Source organism: Pyrus communis, chromosome 10 (assembly GCF_963583255.1).
Source record: "Pyrus communis chromosome 10, drPyrComm1.1, whole genome shotgun sequence".
Taxonomy (NCBI): Eukaryota; Viridiplantae; Streptophyta; class Magnoliopsida; order Rosales; family Rosaceae; genus Pyrus; species Pyrus communis.
This window is the reverse complement of record NC_084812.1, coordinates 7,784,322-7,800,010: the sequence shown is the minus strand read 5'-3', so window position 1 is coordinate 7,800,010 and position 15,689 is coordinate 7,784,322. Positions and strand designations below refer to the sequence as shown.

The window sequence follows — 15,689 nt, the reverse complement described above, 5'->3', positions numbered from 1 at the left end:
TGCTTGCTGCCTTGTGGAACTGAAACTCATTGACAACCATACAATTAAAACACAAAAATAAAAAAATATATAAAAATTTTAAACTTTGCAGATGAGTTCATACATGCATGAATTTTGTGACAGATAATTCGTAAGGAGCACATGTTCAATTTGAGTTCCATATGCTGCATTGAGTTCCGGAAATGTCTCACCATTTAAGTCTGCCCATGTTACCTTCTTGATAAAACCAAAAACCAGACCATACATATGTAGAAGGAGCTGCTAAGTTAAAGACATATATTCCTCATAAAATGAGCACCACTTGTTACAGCAGTACTAGTCTCTCTCTCTCTCTCTTTGTGACTCGCTATTGAGAGAATTTAATTAACCCATGTTCTAAGGCTCAAAAATTCCACTCGTGGAGCTTCTAGCTAGGGCAGCAGCAGCCGGTATATATGGCCATCTGTCTTGTTTTTAATTTCTTCACCTTTTTTCTTTGTATTATTTCACATTCCCAATGATTACCCTAAATTTGTTTACATACATACATATGTACAAAGACACAATGTTTCATATCCATGCAAGATTGTCCATATACGTATATGTACGGGGTGATAATTTTGGAAACGACACGACAATCTAAATAAAAAAAGACGTGAAATAATCGGGCTTATGTTGATCATAATCGTGCCAAATGGTCTATCGAGTCAATCTGCCTAACTAAAAAATAACACACTTTAACATGTTTATGTAATTGTGTAACTCGTTAACACATATGTGATCCACATAGCTTGTAATATAAACCATGTTTACGGGCCCTTTTTTTTGGTAGTGTGTTGAATTCATGTCAACAAGTCCTGATATGATGTGAATACGAATTGCAACGCTTTCACGTGGAACATTCAAACTCTAAATAAGCCCGTTATTCTCCCGAGTGTTCATATATCTACATATGCGGCTACCCATGTTGTGGATATGAATATGGATAGAGAGTTCAGAATTGAATAGTGGAAGCACCACAGACCATATCATCGTAACTGAAGGCAGGACCATGATTGCCAATTGCCATTCAACAGAGAGAGAGAAAGAGAGAGAGAGAACCTCGTGTTACAGTAGAAGTTCAAAACCTATTAATTTATCGACATGTGAATGCCGTGTTACTCTTGTCTTTAAGAAACCTCTGAGAGACAAAAACAGATATGGCGGCTTTGATGACACCATCTTTAAAGAACCTGATGTGAGAGGAAAAGAACACAGAGAAATTGAACAGTATATGCACATTGCCCTGCAAATCACTGTATCGAAAGTCAGAATTCTCTGCATTTGAATTCAGAGTTCTACTCGAACACTCGATTAAGCCGATTATATTATTGTCGCTGCATCAGCAGAAGTTAATGAACAGATTAACGCTGTTTGAATTGACTAAAATGCTTGTTGTAACAGTAACTAAAATGTGTAAAATGACTGGATTCGGTTCGAATCATGTATTCAACTTTTAGTTGAGAGCTTATCTTGAACCTCTTGCATTCAGCGAAAGTAAACTCCGCTTGTAAGACCGAAAAACATCAAAATTACTAGGACAAAATGTTGAATTGTAAGTTGTGAGCTGATAATAGTAGTAAATAAGTTTTGATTTTAAATGGTGTATTCACTTGTGTAAAAGAATGACTAGTGTAAGACTCAAATATGTAAGGTCATGGGTACCATGTGTCTTTTGATCCTAGTTATTAGCTAGATGAGTGGCTGTGATCAAACTCAAGAGAGATAATGATTCAGCAACCTTTCCTAACGGTAATATTCTCTCTACATGACTTGTGTGTGAGAGAGAGGTGTGTAAGCAATCTATGAAATGATAATTACTCCTCTGCGACCTGCAGAGTGAGAGAAGCAGTTGCCATTTTTTCTTTTCCTCTTTGTGTAATCACCCCTCCTCTGAATATACCTAATCGGAATTTCAATATACTCTAACATGGCCTCAGAGCCAGCTTACGATTAGAACTAGGCGTGAACTGTGAATTCGATTATCACTAACATTGGGTTCTCTGAGCTATATCTAGGCTCACTCAAGGTCAGGTGAAGTTCGTCGGAGTTTGTTTGTGATCTAAGAACTACGTTTTTTGGGTACACTCAAGCTCGCGATGGCTGGATCTAGACGTACTGAAGTTCGGACTCTGATCTTCTCTGGTGAGAACTATAAGTTCTGGAGAATTAAAATGGTCACAATTTTCAAGTCACATGGGCTATGGAATTTGCTGGAAAAATGGATTACGACTTCCGATTTGAAGAAGAAGAAGGTGAAGGTTGATGAAGACACAGACACTGATGATGAAGATGATGAGAAAATGACTACAATCTTCATGAAAGATGCAAAAGCTCTTGGTATCATAGAAGGTGCTGTTTCCGATCAGATCTTCCCTCGTATTGCTAATGCAGACTCAGCAAAAATGGCATGGGATATGTTATATGGAGAATACCATGGTGGTGATCAGGTAAGATCTGTGAAACTTCAAAACCTTAGACAAGAATTTGAATACACTAGAATGCATGATGATGAATCATTATCTGGGTATCTTACTCAATTAAATGATCTGATTAATCAAATGAAGACATTTGGAGAAGCTATTTCGAATGAGAGATTAGTCCATAAAGTGCTAATTAGTCTCACTAAGATGTATGACCCTATATGCTTAGTGATAGAAAACACAAAGAGTCTGGAATCTATTGAATTGCAAAAAGTGGTAGCTATCTTGAAGAGTAAAAAACAAAGGTTTGATTTTCATTCCATTGATGCAACTGAAAGGGCCTTTGCTTTATTCATTGTTAGTCCAAAATGACAGAATCAGGGTATTGCTCAGTCTAGCACATTTAAGTCACAGATAAATTGGAATCAAAAGGGTAAGAAGTGGGATTCAAAACCCAAGTTTCAGCAAAGGTCATTCACCAATGCTGCATAAAATGGTAATTCTTCTCTAACCATGGGTCAAGAGAGTGTAAAACCTCAGTGCAAAGTGTGCTCCAAGTTCCATTATGGTGAATGTAGATTTAAAGGGAAATCTAAATGTCACAACTGTGATAGATTTGGACATTGGGCCAGAGAATGTACTATAAGAAAAGCTATTCAGAAAGCAAACTGTGCAAATCAAGTGGAGGTGACAGGAAACTTATTTTATGCAAAATGTGTTGTTGCTGAAACAAAGGTTAATGGAGAATGGTATATAGATAGTGGCTGTAGCAATCATATGACTGGGAATGTCAATCTTCTTGTTGATGTGAAAATTAATGTTGCAAGGAAAGTTCAAATGCCAATAGGTATATTAGTGGATGTAGTAGGAATGAGATCACTATGAATTGAAACTAATAAAGGGAGAAAATACATTAGAGAAGTCATGTATTTACCTGGTTTAAAGGATAATCTACTTAGTGTTGGGTAAATGGATGAACATGGGTATTATCTTGTGTTTGGTGGAAGGATGTGCAGTGTCTTTGGTAATCATTCTCTTGATTGTCTAATTATTAGTGTGAAGATGAAATGGAACATATGCTATCCTCTATCTCTAATGCCTAAGAAACAACTTGTATGGAAAAACAATCTTACTCACTGCACTTGGACCAGGCACAAAAGATTAGGTTATTTGCATTTTGGAAGACTCAAATTGTTGAGAGATAAAGACAGGGTTCATGGTTTGCCATACTTAGAAGAGTATGATGGAGTTTGTGGGGGTTGCCAGTATGGTAAACAACACAGGGAAAGCTTTCCAAGATATCAAGCTTGGAGAGCTAGTGCTCCACTTGAACTGGTCCATGTTGACCTGTGGGCTAATGAGAAATGAATCTACTAGAGGAAATAAGTACTTCATGCTGCTTGTTAATGATGCAACTAGAATGATATGGGTGTATGCTCTCAGGTATAAATCTGATGTTTTCACTTGTTTCAAGAAGTTCAAAGCAATGACTGAATTACAAAGTGGGTTAAATATGAAGTGTTTGAGAAGTGATAGGATGAGAGTTCTTATCTGCTGAATTTAATTAATTCTATGACACTGAGGGCATTCAAAGACAACTTTATCTTACACACACCCCTCAGCAAAATGGATTGGTGGAGAGGAAAAATAGAACAGTGGTTGAAATGGCTAAATCCATGTTGCATGATAAAGATATGCCTTATTATCTGTGGGCAGAAGTTGTGCACACTACATTTTATATCTTGAATCGATGCCTTACTAAATCTCTTGACAACATAACCCTTTTTGAAGCCTATAATGGAAGAAAACCAAGTATTGCTCATTTGAAGGTTTTTGGCTCAATCTGTTATGTTCACACACCATCTGAGCTAAGGCATAAGCTTGAAGCAAAGAGTATCAAGGGCGTCTTTGTTGGATATGCAGAGTGTGAGAAAAGGTATAGAATTTTCGATCGAATTTCTAAGAAATTGATCTTTTCAAGAGATGTTGTGTTTAATGAAAATTCAACTTGGGATTGGGAAAGAAGCACAAAGAAGTATATGTCATTGCCCAATTATGAATCTATTGATGTATCAAGAAGTGAGATCATAGAAAATAAAGCCAATACTCCCAATAGCTTGTCACCTGCTACACTGAGAGAAACTCCATGTGATTTTGATGATGCACATATCACTTCACAGTCACATTCATGTGAATCTTCTAGCAAAACATGTGAGAGTGTGAGAGACACTCAAGCTATCGACCATACTCCTTTAAAATGAAGGAAACTAGATGATGTACTTGCTCAGTGCAACTTGTGCATTATGGAACCAGAGAAGTATGAAGATGTTGCCGAGGATGAGTCTTGGATGAAAGCCATGAAGGATGAACTCTCCATGATTGAGAAGAATGCAACCTGGGAGTTGGTAAATAGACCAACTAACAAGCCTATAATTGGGGTTAAATAGGTTTTCAAGACTAAACTCAATCTTGATAGAACTGTGCAAAGAACAAGGCAAGGCTTGTTGCAAAGGGATATGCCTAAAAACTAGGGATAGATTATAATGAAACTTTTGCCCCTGTTGCCAAATTGGATACAATTAGAACTCTCATTGCTTTGGTTGCTCAAAATAGTTGGAAGCTCTATCAACTTGATGTCAAATCTGCCTTTCTAAATTATGTTTTAGAAGAGGAGGTTTATGTAGAACAACTTGATGGTTTTGTGATCAAAGGAAATGAGGACAAAGTGTATAAACTCTACAAAGCTCTTTATGGTCTCAAAAAGGAACCTAGAGCCTAGTATGTAGAAATTGACACTAATTTTGCACAATGTGGATTTTTGAAAAGTCAAAGTGAAGCAACCCTCTACTTCAAAGCAAGGGGAAAAGAAATTCTGATTGTTGCAATCTATAAGGATGACATAGTGTACACTGGTAATAGCAATGAGATGTTGAAGGAATTCATGGAAGATATGACGGTTAAGTATGAAATGACCGATTTGGGTCTTCTTCACCATTTCCTTGGCATGAGAGTTATTCAAACTCACTCAAGCATATTCATTCATCAAAGAAAGTATGCAGCCTTTTTGTTGAATAAGTTTGGTCTGAGTGAATGTAAATATGTACTCACACCTCTTGTTCCATCAGATAAGCTATGCAAGAATGATGGTAGTGGACTGGCAAGTGAGAAACAATATAGAAGAATTGTGGGAAGTCTGTTATACCTCACTGCCACTCGACCAGATATAATGTATGTTGTCAGTCTCCTTGCTAGGTTTATGCACAGTCCCACAAACAAGCACTTTGGTATAGCTAAAAGAGTGCTAAGATATGTCAAGGGCACTTTGGATTATGGTTTGGAGTATGTGAAGGGAAATAGTGCAATGTTAATCGGATTCTGTGATAGTGATTAGGGAAGATCTGTTGATGACAGTAAAAGCATTTTTGGTTATGCTTTCTCCTTTAGTAGTGGAGTATTTTTGTGGGCCTCTATGAAACAAAACTGTGTAGCTCTTTCCATTGCAGAGGCAGCATACATTAGTGTTTCTGAAGCCACTTCACATGCCATTTGGCTCAGATTTGTACTTGAAGACTTTAGGGAGTTACAAACTGAAGCAACTCCATTGCAATGTGACAACACAATTGCAATTGCAATCACAAAAAATCCAGTGTTCCACCACAAAACAAAGCATATTGACAAAAGATACCATTTCATTAAGGATGCATTGCAAGAAGGGATAATTGACTTAGTGTACTATTCAAAAAATGAGCAAGTGGCAGATATATTCACTAAGGCTCTAACCAAGGATCGGTTCAACTATCTCAGAGACATGCTTGGTGTGAAATTAGCTCAAAACTTAAAGGGGAGTGTTGAAATGTAAGTTGTGAGCTGGTAATCATAATAGTAGTAAATAAGTTTTGATTTTAAATGGTGTATTCACTTGTGTCAAAGAATGACAAGTGTAAGAGTCAAATATGTAAGGCCATGAGTGCCATATGTGTCTTTTGATCCTAAGTTATTAGTTAGATGAGTGGCTGTGATCAAACTCTAGAGAAAGAATGATTTAGCAACCCTTCCTAACGGTAATATTCTCTCTACACGACTTGTGTGTGAGACAGAGGTGTGTAAGCAATCTATGAAATGAGAATTACTCCTCTGTGACCTGCGGAGTTAGAGAAGCTGTCGTCATTTTTTCGTTTCCTCTCTGTGCAATCACCCCTCCTCTAAATATACCTAATCGGAATTTCAATCTACTCTAACACAAAATGTGCAAAGAATCCGAGTGGCTGGCTTATGATAGTTCAGGTCATGCTCACAAATCGATCGATCAAAACATACATGTAACTGTAACATATGCATAAGTGCATCCATAAATGTTTTACATTCAACTCTTTTTCGGTGATATGCTTTGCTAGAGTCGTTTGTTCTTCCTATACTAACCTTCAGTTAGCTCTAAAGGAGAGATTTAAAAAACATGGAGTTTAACCATAATTGTGGATACACATGTTTATATCAATAACGATTCTTTGATCTTCCGTGATTGACACAGACGAGGAAACTTCAAGGATGATCGAGCATGATCATGCATATTCGTATCCTGACGGTGGCATTGACAGTTGGGGCGGCCCATCCATCATACTCAATCTTCCTCTCACACCAAGAATGTGGGCTTGGACCTATCAAGTTGAAGGCAATGTAAACATGTTATACTCCCAAAAATCCCTATTTAGAAGTCCGCAGTCAGACCACTCAAACAGGCGCAAAAGGAAGAGCGAAACAAGCCACAACAACTCTGTACATTGAATTGGACATAGCTAAATGTCAATCCAGGCCGATAATAAAGCTCATCACATGCTTTCTGTATTCGTGAATAACACACAAGACACTCAACAGTAACCCGGCATTAGACTTGACCAACAGTTAGAAGAAAGAGGAACACAAGTTGCAAGAACTGATAAGGGCAACAGTACATGCAATGGCGTCATAGCTACACGTGAAACCCGAGATGAGTTCATACATATATACATGAACTTGGTGACAGACAATTTGTAGGGAGCACATGTTCAACTTGAGTTCATATGCTGCAAAGAGTTCTGGAAATGTCTTACCATTTAAGTCTGCCCATGTTACCTACTTGATAAAACCAAAAAAGGGACCATACGTATGCAGAAGGAGCTTCTAAGTTAAAGACATATATTACTCATAAAATGAGCACCACTTGTTACAGCAGTACTGGTCTCTTTCTTTGTCGCTTTCGAAATAATTTAGCTAACCTTTGTTCTAAAGCTCAAAAATTCCACCCGTGGAGCTTCTAGCTAGGTCAGCAGCAGCCGGCATGGCCACTTGTCTTGCTTTTTTCACTTTTTTTCCTTTGTATTATTTCACATTCCTAATGATTACCATAAATTTTGTTTGCATACAGATATACAAAGATACAATGTTTCATATCCATGCAAGATTGTCTATATACGAATATGTATGGGGTGGTAGTTTTGAAAACGACACGACAGTCTAAATAGAATAAAATGCAAAATAATCAGGTTTATATTGATCATAATAGTGTCAAATGGGTTGAAATGGTTAATAAACAAATTCGTCTATCAAGTCGATCTGCCTAACTAAAAAAATAACACACTTTAACATGTTTACATAATAGTGTAACTTGTTAACACTTATGTGATCCACATAACTCGTAATATAAAATTGAAGAGAAACAATAAATTTAACCCTTTTATTTGATATACATCATGTTTTAGCACCCACTATTAGGAGATATTATTGGCATCCCAAAAATGTCATTGTGCACTCTCAAATTTTTATATTTGGGAGAAAAATACAATTATAAAGAGTAGTGTGCGCATAATGACTTTTTTGGAGTGTCAGTAACACCACATTATTCTTATAACGTTTTGTGGGCAATTATTACTGTAACACCACATTAAAAAACTGTGTCATGCGCGAATTAGGGAAACAAAAATTACGTGTTTATAATCTTGTCGTGTTCAGGTTAACTTTAATCACGTTCGTGTTGAATTCATGTCAACAAACCTTGAAATGCGAATACGAATTGCAATGCTTTCACGTACAACATTCAAACTCTAAATGGGCCCATTATGGTCCTGAGTGTTCATATATCTATATATGCAGCTACACTAGATGTTCAAAACCTATTAATTTATCGGCATCTTAATGCCATGTTACTCTTGGCTTTGATGAGATGGCACTATCTTTAAAGAACCTGATGTGAGAGATAAAGAACACAGAAATTGAACAATATATGTACATTGTGTTGCAAATCACTATATCAAAAGTCGGAATTCTCTGCATTTGAATTCAGAGTTCCACTCGAACACAATTAATCTGACTACGTTCATTGCCGCTGCATCAGCAGAAGTTAATGAACAGATTAAAGCTGTTTGAAATGACTAAAATTTTGTTGTAACAGTAACTAACATTTGTGAAATGACTGGAATCGGTTCGAATCATGTATTCAACTTTTAGTTGAGAGCTTATCTTGAACCTCTTGCATTCGGTGAAAGTAAACTCGGCTCGTAAGACCGAAAAACATCAAAATTACTTGGACAAAAATGAGCAAAGAAACCGAGTGCCCTCCTTACGATACTCGCAAATTGACCAATTAAAACATAATATAACTGTAACATATGCATAAGTGCATTCATCTGTTCGTGCATGCAAACTTCTAATTCTTGTTCGGTCATATGCTTCGCTAGGACCTTTCGTTGTTCCTATACTAACCTTTAGTTAGCTATAAAGGAGAGATAAAACGTCGAGTTTACCATAACTGTGGAAGCGTGGATACACATGTTTACATCAACAACCATTCTTTGATCTTCTGTGATTGACACTGACGGGGAAACTTCAGGGATGATCTAGCATGATCATGCATATTCGTATCCTGACGGTGTTTTGACAGTTGGGGCGGCCCATCCATCATACACAATTGTCTTCTCGCACTGACAATGTGGGCTTGGACCTATCAAGTTGAAGGCAATGTAAAACATGTTATTCTCCCAAAAATCCCAATACGGTCCAGTCAGACCAATCAAACAGGCACAAAAGGAAGAGTGAAACAAGGCACAACTCTGTACATTGAATTGGACATAGCTAAATGTGAAGCCAGGCCGATAAATTAAAAGTTACAAAGTAAAGTTCATCGCATGCTTTCAGTATTGGTGAATATCACACGACACTCAACAATAACACAGTATTAGACTTGACCAAAAGTCAGAAGAAAGAGGAACACAAGTCGCAAGAAATGACAAGGGCGACAGTACATGCAATGGGTCATAGCTACAAGTGAAACCTGCAATGAGAAAACTAAATCAAATGCATTCAAGATAGTGTGGGACATGTAAGACATCCAGCAATAACGACTCAGACTTGAACACAATGGACAGACCTCGCGAGGATACACATACACTATAAGGGAAGAGAAACAGATCATAATCACCAGCCCAATAGAAGCTAGTAAAAGAACGTAATCTCTAGTAAGTAATCTTCTAAAGCAGCACCCTAAATATGACCACAATTTGCATGATCATATAAGCTCTTACATTAAAAAAGGAAAGGCCCGTATTAGGTCCCCCGGGGGGGGGGGGGGGGGGGGGGGGGTGGTGAGGCGGTGGAATTTGAGAATATGGTAGTTCCAAAGCATTAGCACTTTACAACGAGACCAAAACAAAAAACTATTAGCATTGTACAATGCACCAACACAGAATAAAACTTACAGCATTGACCACATTGATTAGTTAAAAAAGAAAGAGAACACATCTACTAATCTACTAATTCTAACCTCTTGACGAGCCACTGCAAGTTTTAAGAGCTCATCTGCCTCTGAAAAATTCAAGAACCACTGACCAAGTGTATGATCCTTCGTGTTCCCTCATTCCTTGTCATTCTTCTGATCTATCGGCACTGAAAAAAAATCCAGGTAAGACAAATAAAATCAATGGATTATAAGAAGCGAAGGTTCAAAATGATATAAAAAAGATACCAAAGCTATAAAATTTACCAGGATTAGGCAAGTTGAAATCAGCAGGTAAACAGGGCACTATAACAGCTGGATGGTTCTGCACACGAGCAAAACAGGCTTCTAAAGGATCAGGGAAAACTATTTCATTGTAAGACTCCACAACAACAGGTTTCTTGGTTGACTGGGGACCAGATTCATCTTCAGTATATAACTTCAAATGGTGATACCTGCATGATATGAGCTCAGGTAATTATTGTACTATCTTGTGGATGTTTTCAAGTAGAGGAAATCAATATCAGAATACGCAACTCACAAGTCTAATTGTCTCTCACAGACATCATTGTGGAAGAACAGACTGATGGAAATTTCAAATTCACCCCAACCACATTCCGTTAACCCAAATGGGGGCGAATCAATCACTCTCGTAGGGTTTATTGAAACTAGGATGCAATTGAAATATAACTCGCTATACCACCACTCCAAGATCCTCGTTTGTTGCCCCACGAACAGAAACCATCCACTTATGGGACTGAGACCTAATTAACGGAAAACATAAGCGGAAATTATTCAAAGGCACAAAAGGCATAAACGAGGACCCAACCAAATGAAAATACTTACTCACTGACCTTCCTGCCGAGGTAGAATGCAACTGTCCCGTATACTATTGGCACACATATATCAACATCCTTCAGTCTCCTGCTTGTGCTCTATCATAACCGAAACGGAAAAAAATCATCATAGATGTTATGCAATTACATCGAAAAATGAAAATTAAGCGGCATTCAAATATATGGAACCAACAAATGTATAAATCTTTCGCCCCTTCCCGTTGCTCCCTCAAAGTCAATGAACCAAAAATTTACAAATTGCAGAAATAAACAGCAAAAGGCTACAATTTGCGCACGAAAAAAGAAGAAAAGTTCAAAACTTTCAGCTTCTTATTGTCGTTCACAAGAAACCCACTAAATTATTGAGCTAATTTACAAATTTAAAACCAAAAAAATTGAACCCAAATGTTAAGAACGAACAGCAGAAGAATGCACTCCCTTCTTGTCTCCATCTTCTGTAGGCTTTGAATTTCGGACTGGCTGCGACAGTTGGGCGGAGCCGCCACCCTCCTCCGGCTGAGGCGGTTCAGTTTCACCTGCTTTTCTTACTGACATTGTGAGAAAATGTCAAGCTTTTCGTTTTCCAATTTAAACAAAGGAATCCAAACAAGTAGTTCGTCGAATAAAGCAGAAAAGGGCTTTTCAATTGGGCATATTTGCTAATTGGTATTGCAATTCCCTTGCAATTAGGTTTCAGAAGGGGAAAATTGGAGGAGTAAATAGGGGTTAGGTTTTTAGTTCGTTTGCCTTTGTTTAATTTAAGCGGGATTTCGAATTTGTTTGTTTTTTCACAGGGAAATTTTTTTTTATTAATTTAAAATCAGTTGATAATTATTTTATTTTAAATTTTTTTTACTCGTTTCATAACTACTTTTAGTTTTTAGTCAAATTCTAAAAATTAAAGAAAAAATAGCTTTCAAACTAAGTTACCAGCGATGAAAACGAAATGATTATAAAATAGGTAAGACTTGCATAAAATAAGAACGCCAAAGTAATGGTATCTTAAATCAACCATACGACGTCATGTGAAAAATTAAAACACACGGTAGCATGTTATAGATTTGGGACATTGCCGCCTCGGCATCTCTCCCTTTCCTGCAAGCCTTTATCTAATAATTAAACTTGTTTAGAAGCCAACACAAATGCTGAGAAAACAGGAGCCGATTAAACTTCACGTAGCCTACAGATTAAATCACCATGCTTGATATAAAACTTCACCGGAGTTCGGACAAATGCAGATCATTCACCAACAATATTCAAATGAAACCTATACAGCAAGTGATTAATAATTTAACAATGAGATCGCATTCCAATCAATGTATGATTTTCTGGGTTCAGTCCAGCAACAGCGCAAACGCAGAACTAGATAACGAGTTCAAGGGGCTCTTCACAATGTTACAATTGAAAGAAGGGGTCTCGGACATAGATTTCCATCTGGAGTCGCTCATTCCTGCATGCCTCTCTGGTATGTTGATAGGTGGAACTGATCCAAACTGTGTTGCAAGGCAAACCACCGGCCAGGTGAGCGTTAGCAAATTAGATGTTCAAAGCACTCAAAGCCATCACCTTGCATTGTTCATTCATGGCCAGAAGTTGGGCCTCTTTCTTGTCAAGAAGAGCGCTCAGCTTCACATTTTCTTCCATAAGTTTCTGGACTTCGGTCTCTTTCTGGATTTTCTCACCCTCTAACTGTGTTGTTTTTGCAACTAGCCTGTTTCAAAGCAGTATCAGATAATAAAGCACCAATATTTCCAGGTAGGGTAGATGGTTGTACAAAAGGACGAGTTTCGATTACCACACAGGCATAAAAATATTACGACTGCTGCTTTAGAAACTTAAAACCTTGTGTCCACAAGGAAATACATTCATGTGAATGAGAGTGCACATATGCAGAATAAATTCAACAGATGTTTTAAACATCATCAGTAGCATAAATACTTCAAATACATTTTCTCCATCAATATTCTATGTACCTTAACCATGTAATTGAGACCAAAACAAGCTAAAGCTACTTTCTTAATGAAAGGATCTAACAGTACCAACCTAAAAATCTTTTTCTAGACATATGGTGCCTAGCAAAGCACTCAATCCATGATAATTACCATGGATTATACCAAGAATTATACTTAACCATTTCATGTTTGATGTCACTTGTCATGACACAAGCAATAAAGTGCCTAGCAAAGCACTCAATCCATGATAATTTGTAGGACAAACAAGAGAAAAACAAAGATAGCAAAGAATCTGACATAACCAACTAAATGATCTAGCGGAAGCACTCAAGAAAAATGAATATGTATTTCAGAAGAAAACATACTCACCGCTCAAACAGTCTCTCTATAGTTTGAAACTGCTTCTCTGATGAAAGCAGAGTTTCTCGCACAGTGATAAGACTGCTGACATATGATTTGAGAGACTCAAAGTCCCGCTTCACATGACAAAGCTCCTGTTCGTTTTCTGCAGCTCGTAGCCGCTGTCTAGTAGTTTCTTCAACCAAATCCTCAACTCTCTGCCGCATTTCATTTAAAATACCATTTGTTCCTAGAGCGAAGCGTTCCATCTCCTCTAACTTCACAGACATGTTCTCAATTTGAACCGACTTTTTTTTAATTTCTTCCTGACCAAAAGTCACCTTCTCCTTCTCAATTGCAGTTTCAGATTCTGCCAGTAAAACTCTCTTGACAAGAGCTTCCATTACATCCGTAACCATCTGAACAGATTTAAGAAGTTCACCAATATAAGCCGCATCTTGTTCATCCAGAGGATCATGTTGGTTGCTAATCCCAACCCAAGTCTCTTCATCTAGACTATCAAAGATAGTGAGATCAACATTCCTAGACCAACCAGACAACGGTGTACCATTTTTATCAACAAGGCCCACCCCTTCTAATTGTTTGATGCCGCATGATGTATGTGCTAAATGCGGAACAGCCATTACTCTTGCTTTTGATTTCAAGTATGTTAACACAGTTGCAGTAGTTTTAACTCTACGCCAAAGAACCTCTAATTCCTTTTTTGAATCTTCCTCGGACCCCTCTATGCAAAGCTTTACCTCCATAAGCTTTGTTTGTAAAACATCCACTTGGGATTGGCGCTGTTCTATCTCCTGCTTCCAAGGTTCATGTGTTTGACCCAGCTGAGACTTCAAGGTTGACAAGTCAACATCTTCCTCTGCTGCCATCCCCTGTCCAAAGTTACAAAAATGAAAACTTTGAAATTTAATACGACAGTGACCAGTTCCATATCAAAGGAATAACTACCAGTAGATCCTTCAAAGGAATAACACATGTGATAAGCAGAAAGCAAGGTGCCTAGTAACTCAAATAAACTTTATAGCATAAAAATATATACGAAGTTTCCATCTTGCAATATTTGGCATAGTGCTCTAGTTAATGCAGCTGAAATGCACACAAATCAAAATAAATCTAAGCTTAATCATATTAAACACATTCACCACTCCAAATTACTCAATCACGGAAAAAGGCTTAAATCCAAGATGCATATGCGAGCACTAAGAACTGGGATATCTGAGTGATGTAGTTGTTCTAAGCTTCAAGTAATGTAGGTTATACACTCTAGCCCAACGAACCTAATACGTTGCTTAACCAAGACTTAAAGTCAAATAGAGCTATATCCACACCTCGAGAACAAATATTAACATGCATAAAAAAATGTTTTAGTTCGTCAATAGAGGAACAAATGGGTGATCATCACCAGAGCACTTTTCAGTATTTCACTGAAAAGCTACACAATCACTCAAACATGCAATCAGATCAACAGACCATCAAGTCATACGCATCCATCAACTACGACTCGGTGAGTATTACGCAAAATAAATCTACCCAAAAACAGATTCAAGAAGATACAAAATGTGAATCATAAATCCAAGTCCATTTCCAGTTCAAAAAGTCTGAGAAATGGAGGTGAAGATTAAGGAAAATATTATTTGCACGGAAACTTAAATTACGCTTAATTAACAGCAATTGCTGCAACAATCACCAAATAAAACCCTAATATCATATGTTGAATTTTTGCTCTACAGTTCATCAAACTTTGCAGACAAACAATCCGATCTTAACAAAAGACCTAAACTTTGACCAAATTAAAAAGCAGAAACTGAGAAAAGCACGTAAATTTCGAAAACAAAACGGAAAATCTAGCATCGGACGCACCAAAGAGAAGGAAACGATGAACGATTAAAGCAAAAAAGTAAAACATTGAGAGAGAGAGAGAGAGAGAGAGAGATGAGAAGGGACCTTCGGAATCGACGAAAAGGCGAGCAATTCCGACGGAGGTTGGAGTGTGAGAGGAGCAGATGGGTGGGTGGTGGGCACCGTCTTCCTTCGTCTTCGTCCAGCACGCCGGTCTTTTGTTTTTTTTTGGCTGGAGGGTAAGAGAGGGCAATGATAACAAAGAGAGAATGTGAGAGGGAAAGAGCAACAGTGCCTGCTTTTTTGGGGACAAGGATTGTCTGCCCATTGGCCCCTTTCGTTTTCTGTTTTCAAACGAGCCTCTGCCACGTATGTGAATTGACTCTCTTTTATTTATTTTTTTTAATTTGTAATGTATTTTTGTTCAATAACTATATTATTTATTGTTTCTTATAGATTTTCAAAAAAAAAAAAAAAAAAAAATTGGATCCGCTCCGGATCTTAGTGTTCAGATCCT

The 15,689-nt window shown here is 37.5% G+C and overlaps 1 protein-coding gene and 1 pseudogene across 1 annotated transcript; both read right to left on the bottom strand.

Annotated features, from left to right (window-relative positions):
• Positions 1-9,049: 9,049 nt before the first annotated feature.
• Positions 9,050-11,751, bottom strand: LOC137748827 (transcription initiation factor TFIID subunit 14b-like; annotated as a pseudogene).
• A 451-nt stretch (positions 11,752-12,202) lies between these two features.
• On the bottom strand, positions 12,203-15,464 carry LOC137747311 (uncharacterized). Its single transcript, XM_068487402.1, has 3 exons — positions 15,278-15,464; positions 13,343-14,205; positions 12,203-12,732 (listed from the first exon to the last, which is right to left on the bottom strand). The coding sequence occupies exons 2-3, from the start codon at positions 14,200-14,202 to the stop codon at positions 12,558-12,560; spliced, it is 1,035 nt and encodes a 344-aa protein (XP_068343503.1). The 5' UTR covers positions 14,203-14,205; positions 15,278-15,464; the 3' UTR covers positions 12,203-12,557.
• Between the last annotated feature and the right edge of the window lie 225 nt (positions 15,465-15,689).